We start from the raw sequence: 15,394 nt of genomic DNA, 5'->3' as shown, positions 1-15,394 counted from the left end.
CAGCGGGTAATGGATTAGGAGTCAACCCCTGTGCATAATTACCACAGTCATCATGATAAGAGAAAGTCCTCTCCACTTAACGCCGCTATCTTTTCCCACCTCATTCTGATCCGAGGGGGGATGGTGACACTCGCATGAACTCCACGCACAAAGACGAGGAGAAAAATGGAAGACATGATCTTGTGTTTGCCATGGGGGGAGAAAAAAAAGCCACAGTAATGACATGGCATTAAATTTAAAAAGTTTGAACGTCATTTAAACTTTACGTGAACCCCGGAGAGTCACGATGAAACATGTCTTCATTAAATGCGGTAGCATCTTCTTTCCATTGATCACTGATATGCTATATACAAAAGATATGGGCTACTGGAGGATCAGGGAGATTGCTGGATATTTGTCAAAATGACATGCATTTTGAATATATTACAGTCCTGTCCAGGAATCTGGGTAGAAAGTCAATACAGGGGACAAAGCAGTGTATGCAGGGTGGTGGCCAACCAGTTCAGGCTCATTCTAAAGGGAGTAGGTCGAGTTGAGGCCACCTCCAGTTTACCGATTGGCACCACAGCCCCTCCCCCTCCCGTCCTGCACTCTCCAGGCTCTCATCCAGGTGACACTTTGAGCACCTTCTGTCCAACCTCCAGCCAAACAGAATCGGGCAAGAATTAAAAACGCAATGAGGCTAATAATTAAACTTTAATGGGAGGACATAAAGTAGCGTGACACCCTCTAAAAAGCTATAGGCATGCCAGCATAACAGCAGCACCAAGCTGGCCCCGTGTCCCTTAAAATTACAGACATTTCTCCTTCGCAACCGACATATTGGAAAAAAACAACCTTGTTGCACAAATGCCTTTGGCTTATAAAATATAAATCAGTGTTTAAGGGGAAAATAAACAACATGTCAACTGTAAATACCACTGCAGCTTTACTTACTTCCAGTTGACATTGTGCATTCCCATGTTAATACATTTAGAGAACCGGAAAAAGTGTCATAAATACATAAATGCCGGTTTCATAATATGCACCAAAATTGTGATATTTTATCTCACGTTCACAATATCAATATTATAACCTTATGCTGAATTGCTGAGTTCGACCGGGATTATAATCGACAACCTGCTCCTGTAGTCGGTTCATGTCCACTGAACACACAGAAGTGTATAATTAGTAGCCCAATATGTCAAGAGCGTATATATATATATATCTCCTTTCCTTCATGTTTCCATGCATTCTGCACAGCAGCCTTCCCATTTACCTACGACTTACATAATCCGCATCATTGCATTTCATGTTTGACTCGCTGAACGACAGTTTATTAACCTTTAGGCTTAAACTTCCTCCGTGCTCAAAAAAAAAAAAAAAAAAGTCCCACACTGGTGCCAGCCGAAATGGGAAAAACAGGCATGAGAAAATGGAAGTACTGCAGGCCGGAGATAGGAAGCAGTGAATAGATGAAAGGCAAGAAGTCGAACAAAAACTATCCAAAAGATCTTATCCAACTACGTTGCTCAACATCCGTAATGTTCGTTCACATGCAGCTCACCGAGTTAGTCACCCAACATGTTTTTGGACAAGAGCCACTACAGCCAGCTTATTCAACTGATAAATATAACCGTAATTATAATGTCATACTGGAAAAATCTTTTGTAACCAATGACAAAACATGGTCTGGAAGAATTAACATTCACAACATGCTGGTATTGTTGAGCAGAGCTGTCATAGATGGGGGAACAAAACCCACCACTATAGTGCACGTCGTTATCAGTCCAACCACCTGTACAAAGACAACTGGTCCTGCAGTGTGAATAAAGCAGTGGTGTGGCCAACTGAGAAGACCTTCTGGAAATTATAAAAGGCTTCAGCAATTCCTTCAACCTTTCAGAGCCTCTGACAGCCTGCTAAACAGAATGAATTACCTCCCGGGCAACATGTAGCTCAATCAGAGCCTGGACGTCTGGCAGCATTAACTGCTGAAGTAAACCGCCTGCCTCCGCTCCAATAGTACTCAACGGTCGGAAACCCAAATGTGCAACGCTCCCTCCTGAATCTCAATTCCATTCTCATATGCCCTAGTTTCATAGTCACTTAAAAAAAATGCTGCTCACTTAATCCACTGTCTTAACTTACTATATTTAAAAGATACTGACTAAAGAATATAGTCTGGTCACTAAATATATACATAAAGTTGGAATAATTTGCAAATGTCTCATCTTTTATAGCGCCAAACAAATTAATTGTGACACATAATGTAATGATTGCACCTGGTCAAACGTGATGACTGATGCATTTAAATAGGAATAAACAGAGGATTGTGTCTAAACATAAAATATTCCAACTTTATGTGCAACAGCAGATGGATAGAGGTGAATACATACACATGTGAATGTACTGAACATAAATAAAATACAAATACAGACTTTAAATCTCCCTTTACAAAGCTTAGTTGTATCTAAAGACAACAATGTAATTCAGACATGTTCAAACAACAAACTGCTTGAACTGTATCATATCAGCTACAAGTACTCCATTTATAAAAAGGTCAAAATGTTGATGAAGCAAAGACAATTACCATGACATTTAGGTGTGTGTGTGTGTGTGTGTGTGTGTGTGTGTGTGTGTGTGTGTGTGTGTGTGTGTGTGTGTGTGTGGTGCCTGTGTACTAAACTGCATGTTTGTCTTCTACATCATGCTGACAATGATTCAGAATGTCATGTTACCTTCTTCCTCATCACGACGGCTATTTACATAATATATTAAATTCATTAGCCTTATCCAACAGTGCACTCTGTTTTTCACATCTATTAACCTTGCATAAATTAGAGTGTATTAATTTCACACAAGGTGCACACTGCTTAATAGACTGGTGTGTGTGTGTGTGTGTGTGTGTGTGTGTGTGTGTGTGTGTGTGTGTGTGTGTGTGTGTGTGTGTGTGTGTGTGTGTGTGTGTGTGTGTAAATACAGGAAGGAAAAGTTATGAAACTCAACTTCCATGTAAACCATGTTTAAAGGAGTCATAACCTGGTTTTATACGTATCCAGCCCCCCTTGGATCGCTTTGGATCAATTCGTAAAACTTATTAGAAAAAAAAAAAAAAAATTTAATCAAACATTGAGCTTGTTCTGACCCTTTTTCGTACCGCGATTTTATCACGCGAGATTACGCGCGAGGTTTTGACTGGTCCGGATGTGCATTGTATAATATGTAATGAGGCGCGCGTTGATTCGCCGCAGGAAGGACAGAGCCGGGGGGGCTTGCCTGCATGCAGACTCCAAAACATAAACAGCCCCCTGTCATGGCGCACACACTAAATGACGAACCTTACGGAATTCAGGCATTTATGTACGAACCAGAGTCGGAACCCGAACCGGAGAGTGAAGAGCCAGAGACGGTTGAAGAGACACGTTTACAGCAGGACGTCAGGTAGCGGACGGGGGGGGGTTGGGTGGTGAAAGAGGGGTGGGCTTATGCAAGTAGCCTCCACGGTGACGTCACCGTAGGCGCAGAATCAAAATCTCGTGCTTTAGGAATGCACACCCTTGTGTGCTATTCCTGTTCGGAAAAAGAGCAGAAGCGAAAAAACGGCGCCACTTTCAAACTCCAGCCTTTCAGGCAAGTTTCAACTGAGGTCAAACACAGATATGCATGTTTTAACAAGAGAAATTGCGATTTCCTGGTGATGACTCCTTTAATATACTGCTGCTATACCGTTATGGGGCGGGACCATCAATATATAGGCTAGAGCTGCAAAAGCAGCAGGTAAAGCAATAATTTAGCACCTCTGACTGTGTGTGTAGGTTGTGAGCAGACTGCAGAAAATCACAAATCACATGACAGTAGCAGAAATCTCTGAAAAAGCACATTTCTGCTAATCCTCTCTCTTTTAGTCACTATAAAAAGAAATCGTTCACCCAAAAGCAGCATTGGATACGTGACCACGAATCATTATAGCATGCACGTCTCGCATTCATGAAACATGAGACGAATACATCTGAATAGTCAGTACACAAAGTACTGTGCACAAAGTAGGAGGGAGAGCTGGAAGTGCAAAGACGTTGAGTAAGAGAACATAACCAAGTCTCTGTATTGCAGCATACGGGAAGTCACTCACACTCTTCAACCAGCACTGTCTGAGTCTTAACAGTAGAGGGCAGCCAAGGACAATTTAACAGACGCTGCCTTCGAGCAGCAAACCCGAAAGGTCAAAGGTTAAATCCTTACCAGCATTGACTATGGCATCCACCTCCAAGACGGTGATATCTCCTTTGTAGAGAGATACCTTATCGCTCGGCCCTCCTCCACCTGTCAGCTCCTTCTCTTCCTCTTTGTCATTGGCTGAAATAAAAAAAGAAGAAGAGAACCTCAGCTTGTTGCATTTATTCACAAAAGATGAATGAAATATGGGAGATTTTATCTGTTCCTTTGAATAGACAGAGCAGAGTCGTGTATGGTTCTCAAACCTTCAGTTAAATGTGATGTTGATGAGGGGAAAAACAAAATTAATTCATTATTGCAGCTTTCTATATAGAAATGCTTCAAAGAAATCTTTATTTCTATATTTTCTATATAGAAATGCTTCAAAGAAATCTATATTTCTATATTTTCTATATAGAAATGCTTCATATAAATCTATATTTTTATATTTTCTATATAGAAATGCTTCATAGAAATATGTTTTTAAAACAATAAAAGTGAACAATACTGTACATACTCTACGATCTAGCCTCCAGATATTGTGTTACATGGATAATTTGCATATTCCCATTTCATATTCTTTTATATTGTGGGCAAAAAACTTAAATAGTGCAACTCCTTTAAGAGTTGAACAAAGAAACATTAATAACCAAGGACCTGTGACTCAGCAGTGCTGTTTTAGACTGAAAAACCCATAAGCTTCCCCACATTGCCATAATAAATAAAACAAAACATATATTATACCTTTTTAATTTAATATAGGGAAAGATACCACAGCAGATGTGTGCACATCACTAAACACAGGACGCTTTACCAAATTTAAAAATGCTACTTTAAAAAGGGAGAAATGTGTAAAAGAAATGCTGCAGAATATTAAGCTGCTACTAGAAAATGCAGTCCATTATTCTGAATGTAAATTGGGTCGTTTTCAAGACGTGTAACACGATTATAGCACAAGCCATGATGATAATGGACGTTATTTAGGTTGCACAACGTTGTAGAAGCATTAGTCATCATTCTTTAATGAATAAATAATTACTTTTGAAACTTACTTCCCCCAATATACTATATTAGTTCTCAACCGTTCTCTTCAATAATTTACACACTTTTTTCAGTCAGACCAGCGGAACATTTTTGATTTTATTTTTGGTCATTCGATATGGAAACCATCTTCCCGGGTCTGAACACAATCGTGAACATGATTGTGTTTATGGCTGTTAATAAATGCATTGAACATAGGAATAGTGAATATAAAACATGGTTTATCCATCTTACATTTCAATTTGTATTGAAAATCTCAACATCCCCCTGCAGTACACTAAAGTACCCCTAGAGGTACTCGTCCCCCCATTTGAGAAACACTGCTGTCCTACTTGCTTTGTAACTGTTGGCTGAGAAGTTTAACTATTTTAATTCTAATCTATAACTCCTTTTTGTTGCATGTAAAAAGCTTGCATTTCAGTCTTGGTAAACAGATATAACAGATTTTCATATTGTTTTCCAAACAAGCAAATAACTCACTCACAAAATCATAATAATTGTATTTATACTGACTTTCACTTTACCCTACTTGCAACTTTAGAAAAACATTACCAATGTCATGCAAGCATTGCTCATTTATGTGCAGAATTCTAATGCTTTCTCTATATTTTCATACAAAAATAAGTGTGTCTAGACATAAACATATTGATGAAACATAAACATGATAATGTAGCCGCTGGAATAATCATTTTCTGGCTGGGCCAACAGTGCCGTTATAGATCATATATAAGTCAAGTTACAGCTTACGTCTGTTCTCCTCTCTCCAGGATGGGATCTTGTCCAGAGATATGAAATCTTGACGGCGATACTCCTTGCGTCTCTCCTCTCGATCCAGACGGAGAAGTCTCTCTGTGGAGGAGAGACACCAGACATATAAGCAGGAATAAATCTGGACCCATTGTAGACGAAGAGAGACAAAGAGGGAAATAGACTTACGTACTAACTTGGACAGCCAATAACAAATTATCCAACTTAAATCTTTGTTTTTTCCTTTACTTAAATGTCAAACTGTCTCCCGGAGTACCCATAGGACCATTGCATGTCCCTGCATCAGCTGATACTGCATCATCATCATCATCATCCTCCATCATGTCCCTGGCTCTCTAAATGCACAGTATGAAAACAGATTTTCAATAAAGTGATATTTAATAATGTGTTCATGTATTTCATTCCCCTTTTGGCTTGCATGGTCAAAGTGCAGGATCAGCAATGAAAGAGAGAAGCTGGGAGGGATTCTGAGTTGCACTTCACTGGTGAAGCTGCACCACAATTACACAGTCTACCCCCCAACATCGGTTATTCTCAGACCCTAAACACAAACAAAAACACTTTCTCTCGTCTTTGGTTGTTAATAAATTAAACTAACTGTTGAGTGGTTTGGCAGGAATAAAAAAAAAAAAAAGAACGTCATCGTCTTGCGTCTCCGTGGCTCCCAGACGAGAACCGCTGCTCTATCCCTGTTGCTTCAGCTTCACTGCACTCTGAACCGAGGGTCCTATGCGACTTGGCAGGTGTAATAAGATTAATTATGGCCCCGTTCCATTTAGGTGGTCCTGGTATCATGCATGCTGAGTTCACTGGAATGCTGTGACTCACCAGAACGGGACTATAATTAATTTTACCAAGTGCACCAACGGCCTACGTGGAGACGCTTACTTACTTCCTGAGTGATAAAACTCCTCACAGTGAGCTCAACAGCAGTCAATGTGGATGATTTTTCATTGGCTTGACACAAAATGCATTCAATCAGCACATCTTTCAAAAATTCATTTCAACGTTTTCTCACTCAAGCATCACCAAAACTCTGTATTTACAGTCCATGATGCACAGTAAATACAGAGTTTTCTCACTCAAGCATCACCAAAACTCTGTATTTACAGTCCATGATGCACAGTCAACCCCTAAAATAACACAAAATGATTGCAACCGACACTGACGTCTAAAAAGTCATTTAAAAAATAAAAATGTATAAACTTACAACGCTGTGCACCTATTGTCATCCCCTGATTAATAATATGATATGATAATATGCCAGATTAGGAGCAAGAAAAAGGAGCAAGAGGGGAGAATCCAGGACATTTTGTGATTGGATGGGAAGACGTGGCGTTTCACCATTTTCTTGCAGTCAGAGTGGTTACAGGCCTGTTTTTATTTCTGCATTGAATCTACACTATAGGCACGCTGTAGTTACGTACCTACGCCACAACCTAACATGCAAGCTGTGATGGGTCGGCTTGGTAGCGTCACATTTTTCTGGCTATTCTCCATCATCCCCTCCTCCTCCCTTTTCAGCATTAATCAAACTAATTTCTCTAACTCCAACACGATTCTCAGTTCCAGTGCCGACTAGCGTTTTGGTGGTGTAACTGCAGAGTTCAACCTGGCGGGACCGTTCCTTCTACCTCACTTGAGAAATATTTTCCTCTTGAAGGTAGGAAGGTTATGAGCAGCAGCCACGTGATCAGATGTCCCTCATGGACACAACGAATGCTAGATGTCTGGACTTATCTGCAGAAGACTGCCAAGGATGGATGAGGCATGCAGAAATATCCTTTCCCAGGTGTATAAGAAGAGGAGAGAGAGAGAGAGAAGGTGTGATGTTGATGAGAAATAGCAAATGGAGAAGACGGGGATGACTACCACTGTTGTATTTTCAGATCTGTAGCTGTCCTATACAAGTATAGTGAGCATGTATAGTGTATATTGCATTACTTAACTTTCATTTCATGCACTTCATGTACTTCATGTACCTTTTTTTTTATTACATTAGTGGTTTTTTGATGCAAGTGTGGAATTAACTGTTGCTGACTTGGTATATAGAGAGCTATGTTTTTAAAACAGCTGTAAGCTACTAGTTACCTGTAGCTATCTGCTGTAGGGGTGGGTAAAAATATCCATACGGCAATATATCGCGATACTTTGCCGCCCAATACAATCGATTGTTCAACTCCAAAGATCAATTTAAAAAAAAAAAAGATGTTTAGACGCGTTGTGAATGCAGTACTTTGTCCTTTTTCAGTTTATTTTCAATATTTATTCCAGTGAATTTCATGGGAATTAATAAAATGGAGAGGCTGTTTTGAATGAAATAGTTTTGACTCAATTTGTCCTCTGATCAATATCATCTGAAGTACATATACAGGTACTTGTGTTTTCATCTTTATTTATATCGCAATATCGTGATACGTATCGTAACCAAAGTATCGTGATATGAATCGTATCGTGAGGTTCTTGCCAATACTCACCCCTAATGTATAGTGTTGAAGTGCATTACTTAAGTTTCATTTAATTTACTTCAAGTGTTTTTATTGCATTTTATTTAAGTGTGGAATAAACTGTTGTGCTGACTCAGTATAAAGAGAAATATGTTTTTACCTGTAGCTATCTGCTGTGTGCAAGAAGGGTACGTAACTTTCTTTTATTCATTTGTTTGGTTTTTACAACAAATCCCAATATAACTGGCGAGCATAGTACATCACACAGCTGCTGCTTAACCTTTGTGCTGCTGTGTCGCCCTCACAGCTTGTGTCCTCGTGTTCATCTCACTAGAAAAAAGCCTCAACTTGCTACCATTTATAAAAACAAAATTAAAAAAAACAAAACAGGCTGCTCTGCAAAACAAGCTTCATCCCAATGATGTGCTTCACTGTGAACCTTTAGCCAAACAAACACACCGTGAAGTTTGGTCAATTAAAACATCCCTTCTATACAACATAAGCAAAAACAATATTTTGGTATATTTCTCTCTTTGCAACAAAATGGTGAGGTCTTGTGTTGCTTTTAATAATGAGCTACAACGCAGGAACGTTAATGAGACGTGCCTCGCAAATGAAAGCCTAAAATATTGAGGCTGATATATACTCAAGGATTCTCAGGTCATCTTACCTCAACATCCTGCAGCAGGTCATAATTAAAAGGCATATCCGCAATGGGGGATATCCATTCTATCCCTTATGTATTTTTTCTCTCCCTCTTGCCCACTCCTGTAATTCCCAAGGCTACTTTTATTCTACATGGATGAATAAAAAAGGCCGTTTCTGAAGTTGAACACAGCAAAGCTCTCTGGCCAGCACGAAAAGCTCTTTTTTGACTCCGCTGAACTTAAAGAGTCTTCCAAGAACCTCAAAGCTTAGTTTAAAAGCCACGAAGTACAGGGTGGGCTCAAAGTGTGCTTTATGAATATTAATAATGCCAGTAACAAGATGGAGTTGCTTGAGCTGCAGCATATCTGACACTAAAGTGCCATATCATTTTACTGACACCTCCTGGATCATCTCATCCCCGGACCAAATTTTAGTGAAATGAAAAGGAGATGTGACTGCCTAATAACAATACAAAATATCTTATTTCTTTTACTTATAATCCTGTTACATGTTTCCTTATTTTGTCAATTTCCATTTTTAAACTTGGCAAAACTCACCCCACCTACAGTCTAGCTCTGGGTCAAACCACTATTTAAAAAATAATCACATTAATTTCCTTAAGTTTCGGAATTTCTTTCACATTTTGACTCCCCTTGATCTCCTTTTAACGCAATTCCAGCTCAACGGCGTCTGCTCAGAATATGAAATCTGATTTACTTTGATGTTTTTTTCCCCCCCAATGCTGCTACCTGCTCAGACTGGAAAGGGCTGGCTAAGATTAATTATTAGCCTTGCTCGGGGAATTTAAATGAACATTGTAAAGATTTTCCCATACACTTAGAAAAAGAAACGTAGTTGTGATTCAACAGGCTTTTAATAGGGAGACGCTGCTGAGTGAACTGCAGTATTTCACAGGAACTAAACTAAATTATCATCAATAACTCGCCAAATGATATGATGAGCAATTTTAAATCACGTACAGCATGCAGACCCAAGACCCAAAGGTGGAATGAATGCTACCGACGATGGCTCCATTCCATTTAGTTTTTACCATTTGTGAGACCCTGCATTCTTGCACGCTCCAAATCACCTACATTTACTTTTCCCCCACATTTAGTTTGCAAACGGACTATTTCACCATGACATTGCAACTTGAACTTTGACCCTTGTCGTGCTCATACACCCGCTGCACAGAGGATTGTGGCTCAAGAGTAAGCCAGAAAAGCATGACAGACTGAGTATTGGGACATTTCTAGCATACTAAATAGTAGAGTAGTACGGGTGCACACAGGGACATGAATGAGCAAAAAAAAAATGTGGTATAAATAGAATGGAGCCTATTGCTAATCAATGCTGTAGCTGCTGTGACAGGTGTAAAACACTAAAAAGACATGAATAAGCATGTCTTTCCTGGATCCTTTGCACAACAGGTTTTTCTGAAACTGAAAGCACTTGGATTCAAAACGGAGAAAGAGTGTTTTTTTTAATTTTGTGTGCGAAATCCAAAAAAAATAACCACGTTTATGACCATTAGACCGTCCGTTCCTTTGTTTTATCGCCGTGTCTGCAGGACAAGGAGGTTGCTCGCAACTATCGGTGTATCACACAGGTGGAAGGCTGGATGTTGTTTGTGAGCAAGGTGCTCTCATCGCTAAGCGTCTGCTTGAATGTAAGCTAATGAGCATGCAAGAGGCGGCTGCGTGTGCGTGTGTGCAGTGTTGTTTTTTTAGCGAATGGCAAACATGCAGCAAACACAAAGAGTGTGCAACAACACGGATATCTGCACGGCGGCCGTGTGTTTGATAGCGAGCAATGAACGCCAGTAAGTTAGTGTCAAAGCGATGCGGAGAGGAGAGAGAGACAGAGAGAGACACAGAGAGAGAGAGAGTGGCTGTCAATCTCCCGGCGTGGTCGGAATCCTGGTCTGCCATGGAGGATGTGATGGTGGTGGTGATGGTGATGGTGGTGATAGCCTCATTCTTACCTTTTTCAGTCTTCCAGTCCTTTTTCTTCTTGCTCATGCTGCCGGAGTGGTTTGACTTCGAATGGTTGTTTTTTGACTGTGGCAACCCCAGGCTCACAGTGAACGGTGCTCCGGTGGGGAGGGACAACAAGGAAGGGTAGGTTGGGGGGGGGAGGACAACAAACCCGAGGCAGCGAAAGTGAAACAGCCTTCCTTTGGACGGTTTGTCTCACCTGTGTGAAGCTGTCAAATTTCTATGGAGCTCAGTTTCGGCTCAACCTACCGTGAATGCGCCCGTAAATTATGTGTACGAGTCCCGGCTACGTGATTGGGCCGCGGACAACGAGGAAGTGGCCGCGTGATTGGCGCGGCTGCCGAGTCACTCGGATATAGGTCCACGCGCTGCGGAGGAGGAGGGGGAGGGGGAGGGGAGAGGGCGGGTTTGTTTCCGGCGGCTCGCGCGCCTGGTTTGTGAGGCGCTGCTTGGCCCGAGTATATGTAAACTGGGAACTGGGACTTTCTAATTAGTTTATTTTTGTACGACAGTGTTTTTTGAGGTTAAAACAATTATATAAATAATAAAAATAAATAATAAATATAAATAAATATGCACAATTAGCTCCCATGGCAGAGAAAATAATAAAAAAAATCAGCTTTATTGGCCAAGTAAGTGTGAACACATACAAGGAAATTGCTTTGTGATGCTCTCGATATACATACACAGAAATAGACATACAACTAAAATGAGGACAAAAAACTGAATAAAGATAATTATTTGACTACTATGTACAGATATAAATATTAAGTATATATATATATATATATAAAGCAAGGGACAATGACATTGTAAAAAGTCTGATATGCAGGAATAAGTCAGGAAGTCGAAAGTGTGATATGTGATATTGGGAGACTATTTTTGTTTTGTAGGCCTATATTAATAGTAACTTCCTTATAATCTACTGTTTTATCATTCAAATAAAATGCTGTGTTAAAATGGTTTAGTTGCAAGAGATTATCATGATGCAACTTCCCTTGCTGTGGCCTTGGAATTGGAATTGCTGTGTCATTGTTTGGATCATAGCTACGGTTTTGATCATCATTTTTGGGCTATTGTGTGACTTTTAATCGTTGAACACACAAAAGGTATAGGAATGCATCCGACGTGCCCTCTTACAGGGAAGAGGACAGTATAGCTGTCTCGCAGGATAGGACCAGATCAGACCAGTAAGTCAGGCTGTCATATGTGAGAGGCTGGTTCCAGAGACCACCGTCTGTCATGTGCTGTGTGTTAGCTCTGCTCTGGTCCTGGACCCATCTGCTCCTGAGACCGCTGACTTATCCGAGAGTGGAAAATATCGTTCATCCAAGCTGTACCGCTTTATTATTAGTGAAATCAGTGCAGTTTTTGTGTCAGTTGTTACAGCTGAGTTGAAATATTTTTCTTTTAAACCATTAACAGTAAATTGACAGTAAAGGTGAAAGCTACGCTACTGTTTAATTAAAACTCGTATTACAATGTGCAAAGGATTTACATTTTCCAATTCGCCCACCAGACGTCTCATATAACAGTCAAATTGAAGATCTTTATCCCCTTGAGCTGCTGCCCTTTTTAGGAAATTAAGACAAAGTAATCAGCTCTCGCACCTGGCACAGAAAATCATAATGTGTCCTTGTAATATCTTAATTAGTTTCTGCTCTATCTCATATGGATTTACAAAGCATTAGAATATGATATCAGTGCGTGGACCATTTAAACACACAATGAAACATGTGCAGTACTTCCCTAGTCAGATATTTGGGAATAGCACATTAAATGTCTTCTTTTACCCTATATTTTAAATATATTATTGAGATATACAGTATATATATAAACATATATCCCTCTGTACTGTTCAAATCAAACCACTAGAGGTCAGTCTTGCAGTATTATTATCAGCAGTACACACAGATTGATGCTGTTAGAGATTATATAGAGTAGTATATGTTCAGAGCAGGGGCGTCAGCATCAATTGATATGTGGGGGGCTCTTCTTTAGGCAGGGAGTCTGGGGGTCCTCCCCCATGAAATTTTGCTATTAAGTAGATGCAATTTCCCACATTCTGGTGCAACCCAACCCTAACCCTTGCAACAACCCTAAACCTAACCCTAACCCAAACCCCAACCCGTGTCTCTACAATTTACTGTTCCGGAGATACAGCTAAAATAAAAAACGGAAGTAACCCTATTTACATTTCCACTTATATCTCGGGAACGGAGAGTCGTAGAGACTCAAGAGTGGCGTCTGACTAAAAAAAAAGGAAGTAACCCTAACGCTAATCCTAAACCTAACCCCAACCCTAACCCTAACAACAACCCTAATCCTAACCCCAAACCTAAACCTAACCCAAACTCCGACCCCACCTCTAATTGACAGTATTGAACTGGCCCAGTCTGACTGCCGGGCCAGAGCTACGGCGTTTAGCGTTATCTGCGGATGCGTTAAACGGCAGTGTTGCGGCTGAGGGCCGTACCGTCACCTGTTTTAATACGTCCATGATTCATGATTGTAACATCTTAAATTAAAATATGACCGATGGTCGGTCCACCCCTGTTGCTGGCGTCAACTCGTTGACCAAGTACCTGCAAGAAGCAAACTTGCTCGTGTGTGCTGCGTGTGTGTGCTGTGTAGGAAACCAGGAAAACACGCAGTGGATTCCTATTGCTGTGGGTATTCTCTTACTGATAAAGTGGAACAGATTTTATCGTGAAGCAATGGACAAATAAGATCCGTCATGCACTAATATTTTATGGCAAATGTGGGGGAGTCCAAACTACTTTTTTTAAAAGGTGGGGGGGTCCCGACCCGCCCTAAATATATGGTGGAGTTACATACAATATATTGAAAGAGGTTTGTGGTTCTGAACTAGCCCCATAAAGATTGGCAGATATTTCACTGAGGCATCTAGCTGGTCTTTGAAAAAACATGCTAAACCCAAAGTGTGTGACCCTGACCTCTGACCTTTTCTTTCGACCTTTCATATATTCCTATCACGCTTGAGCAGAATTTAAAACCTCGAGTGTTTCTGTTTATGCTTGCAACTTCTTATAATTTACTGCAATACACTCAATATACTACAGTTTTAGTAATGAGATTAAGACTCCCATAGTCCACTCACACAGTGTGCACTTATGTTGCCTAATTAGACCTCTTCTTGGGACTGTGTTGGCACAGAATTTCTTCATAAATTACAAATCAATGATATTGTGGACTGTGCTACGTCATTGATTTAACTTAAAATTAATGAAATCCAGCGTATCTAGTATTTAGACAACGTGTTGTCTGACGAGCAATGAAAAGATCAAACTTGGCTGGCACTTCCCTATGACTACTTGCTTGTGTATCTGTATCCTCCAAACATTGCAGGATCTATTTGTATAAGAGTGCGTGGGCAATTGTTATTACCATGGTTACAGGACAAAGAGATAAAGCCAGTGGCAGCACCTCCAAGTTACTATCAAGAACACTGCAGATCGTCTAATCTCTTGTTGGCTTGATACACGCTTATTATAATCACAGCAACGTAATTATAGCAGGCAACACAATTACCCGTGTCTTAGCGTGGGCCCGGAGGCTAAAGGAATTATGGCAATTGTTGTTTATACGTGTTCTTATATCAATATCTGTTAGTCCTTTGATGTGTTTTTTTAGTGACTATCTGGTTTAGTTTGAATCATCGTGTCTGTTCTCAGTCAGTGCCTAATCATAAAACACAGGATTCCTTTGGTGCAGTCATCGCTCCAGCCGATAGATGTAGATTAAATACTTCTACTCTGCGTGTGTCCGTATGCTCAACCGGCCCTTGAGGCTTTCAGCGGTAGGCCTTCAATTATTTACTGTTTTCATATCTTGCCAATGACAATAAAAAAAAGGGGGCTCTTACTGAAGACCTGAGATAAGGTCTGACAGTGTGAATCCACAGAGTGCATGTTCAAGCCTGTGGGGTCCGTAAAGGTGATTTCTGGGAAGGAGAGCAATTCCTCAGCCAATTGCGTACACACATTCAAACAAAGTACAAAAACACACTGGAAAATAGTCCTGCTGTACAGAGATGGAAATAGTTTCAGCCAATAGTCAGGGAATCTGCAGTGTGAGTGCCGTCTTTGACGAAATGCCAACCCCCGAACATGAAAACACTAGAGTTTGGTGGTTTGTGTGTTGGTTCTTTTCAACCTTTCTCAATCAAACAGTCTGTCTGCCCCCTATCATCCATTGTGTCCTGTTTTAGATTATCCTCATCTGTTGCACAGATGTCAGAAGCAGCTCGCTATTCTTGAGGAAAAAAAAGAAGTGCCT

At 40.4% G+C, this 15,394-nt stretch overlaps 1 protein-coding gene across 3 annotated transcripts in view; it reads right to left on the bottom strand.

The window, feature by feature from the left end:
* Positions 1–11,335, bottom strand: part of macrod2 (mono-ADP ribosylhydrolase 2) — a 382,263-nt gene extending 370,928 nt beyond the window's left edge. For 2 of the 3 annotated variants that reach the window (XM_084021576.1, XM_084021578.1), the window contains exons 1-3: positions 11,083–11,334; positions 5,983–6,084; positions 4,222–4,335 (exon numbers count right to left, since the gene is read on the bottom strand). In XM_084021576.1, the coding sequence (XP_083877702.1) occupies positions 4,222–4,335; positions 5,983–6,084; positions 11,083–11,119 (253 nt within the window). In that variant the 5' untranslated portion in view covers positions 11,120–11,334. Of the gene's footprint in view, positions 1–4,221; positions 4,336–5,982; positions 6,085–11,082 lie in introns of all 3 variants that reach the window. The other variant, XM_084021577.1, reaches the window with a different exon arrangement.
* Between the last annotated feature and the right edge of the window lie 4,059 nt (positions 11,336–15,394).

This window comes from Eutrigla gurnardus (assembly GCF_963514095.1).
Source record: "Eutrigla gurnardus genome assembly, chromosome: 11".
In the NCBI taxonomy this organism is placed as follows: Eukaryota; Metazoa; Chordata; class Actinopteri; order Perciformes; family Triglidae; genus Eutrigla; species Eutrigla gurnardus.
This window is presented reverse-complemented; position numbering and strand designations above follow the sequence as displayed.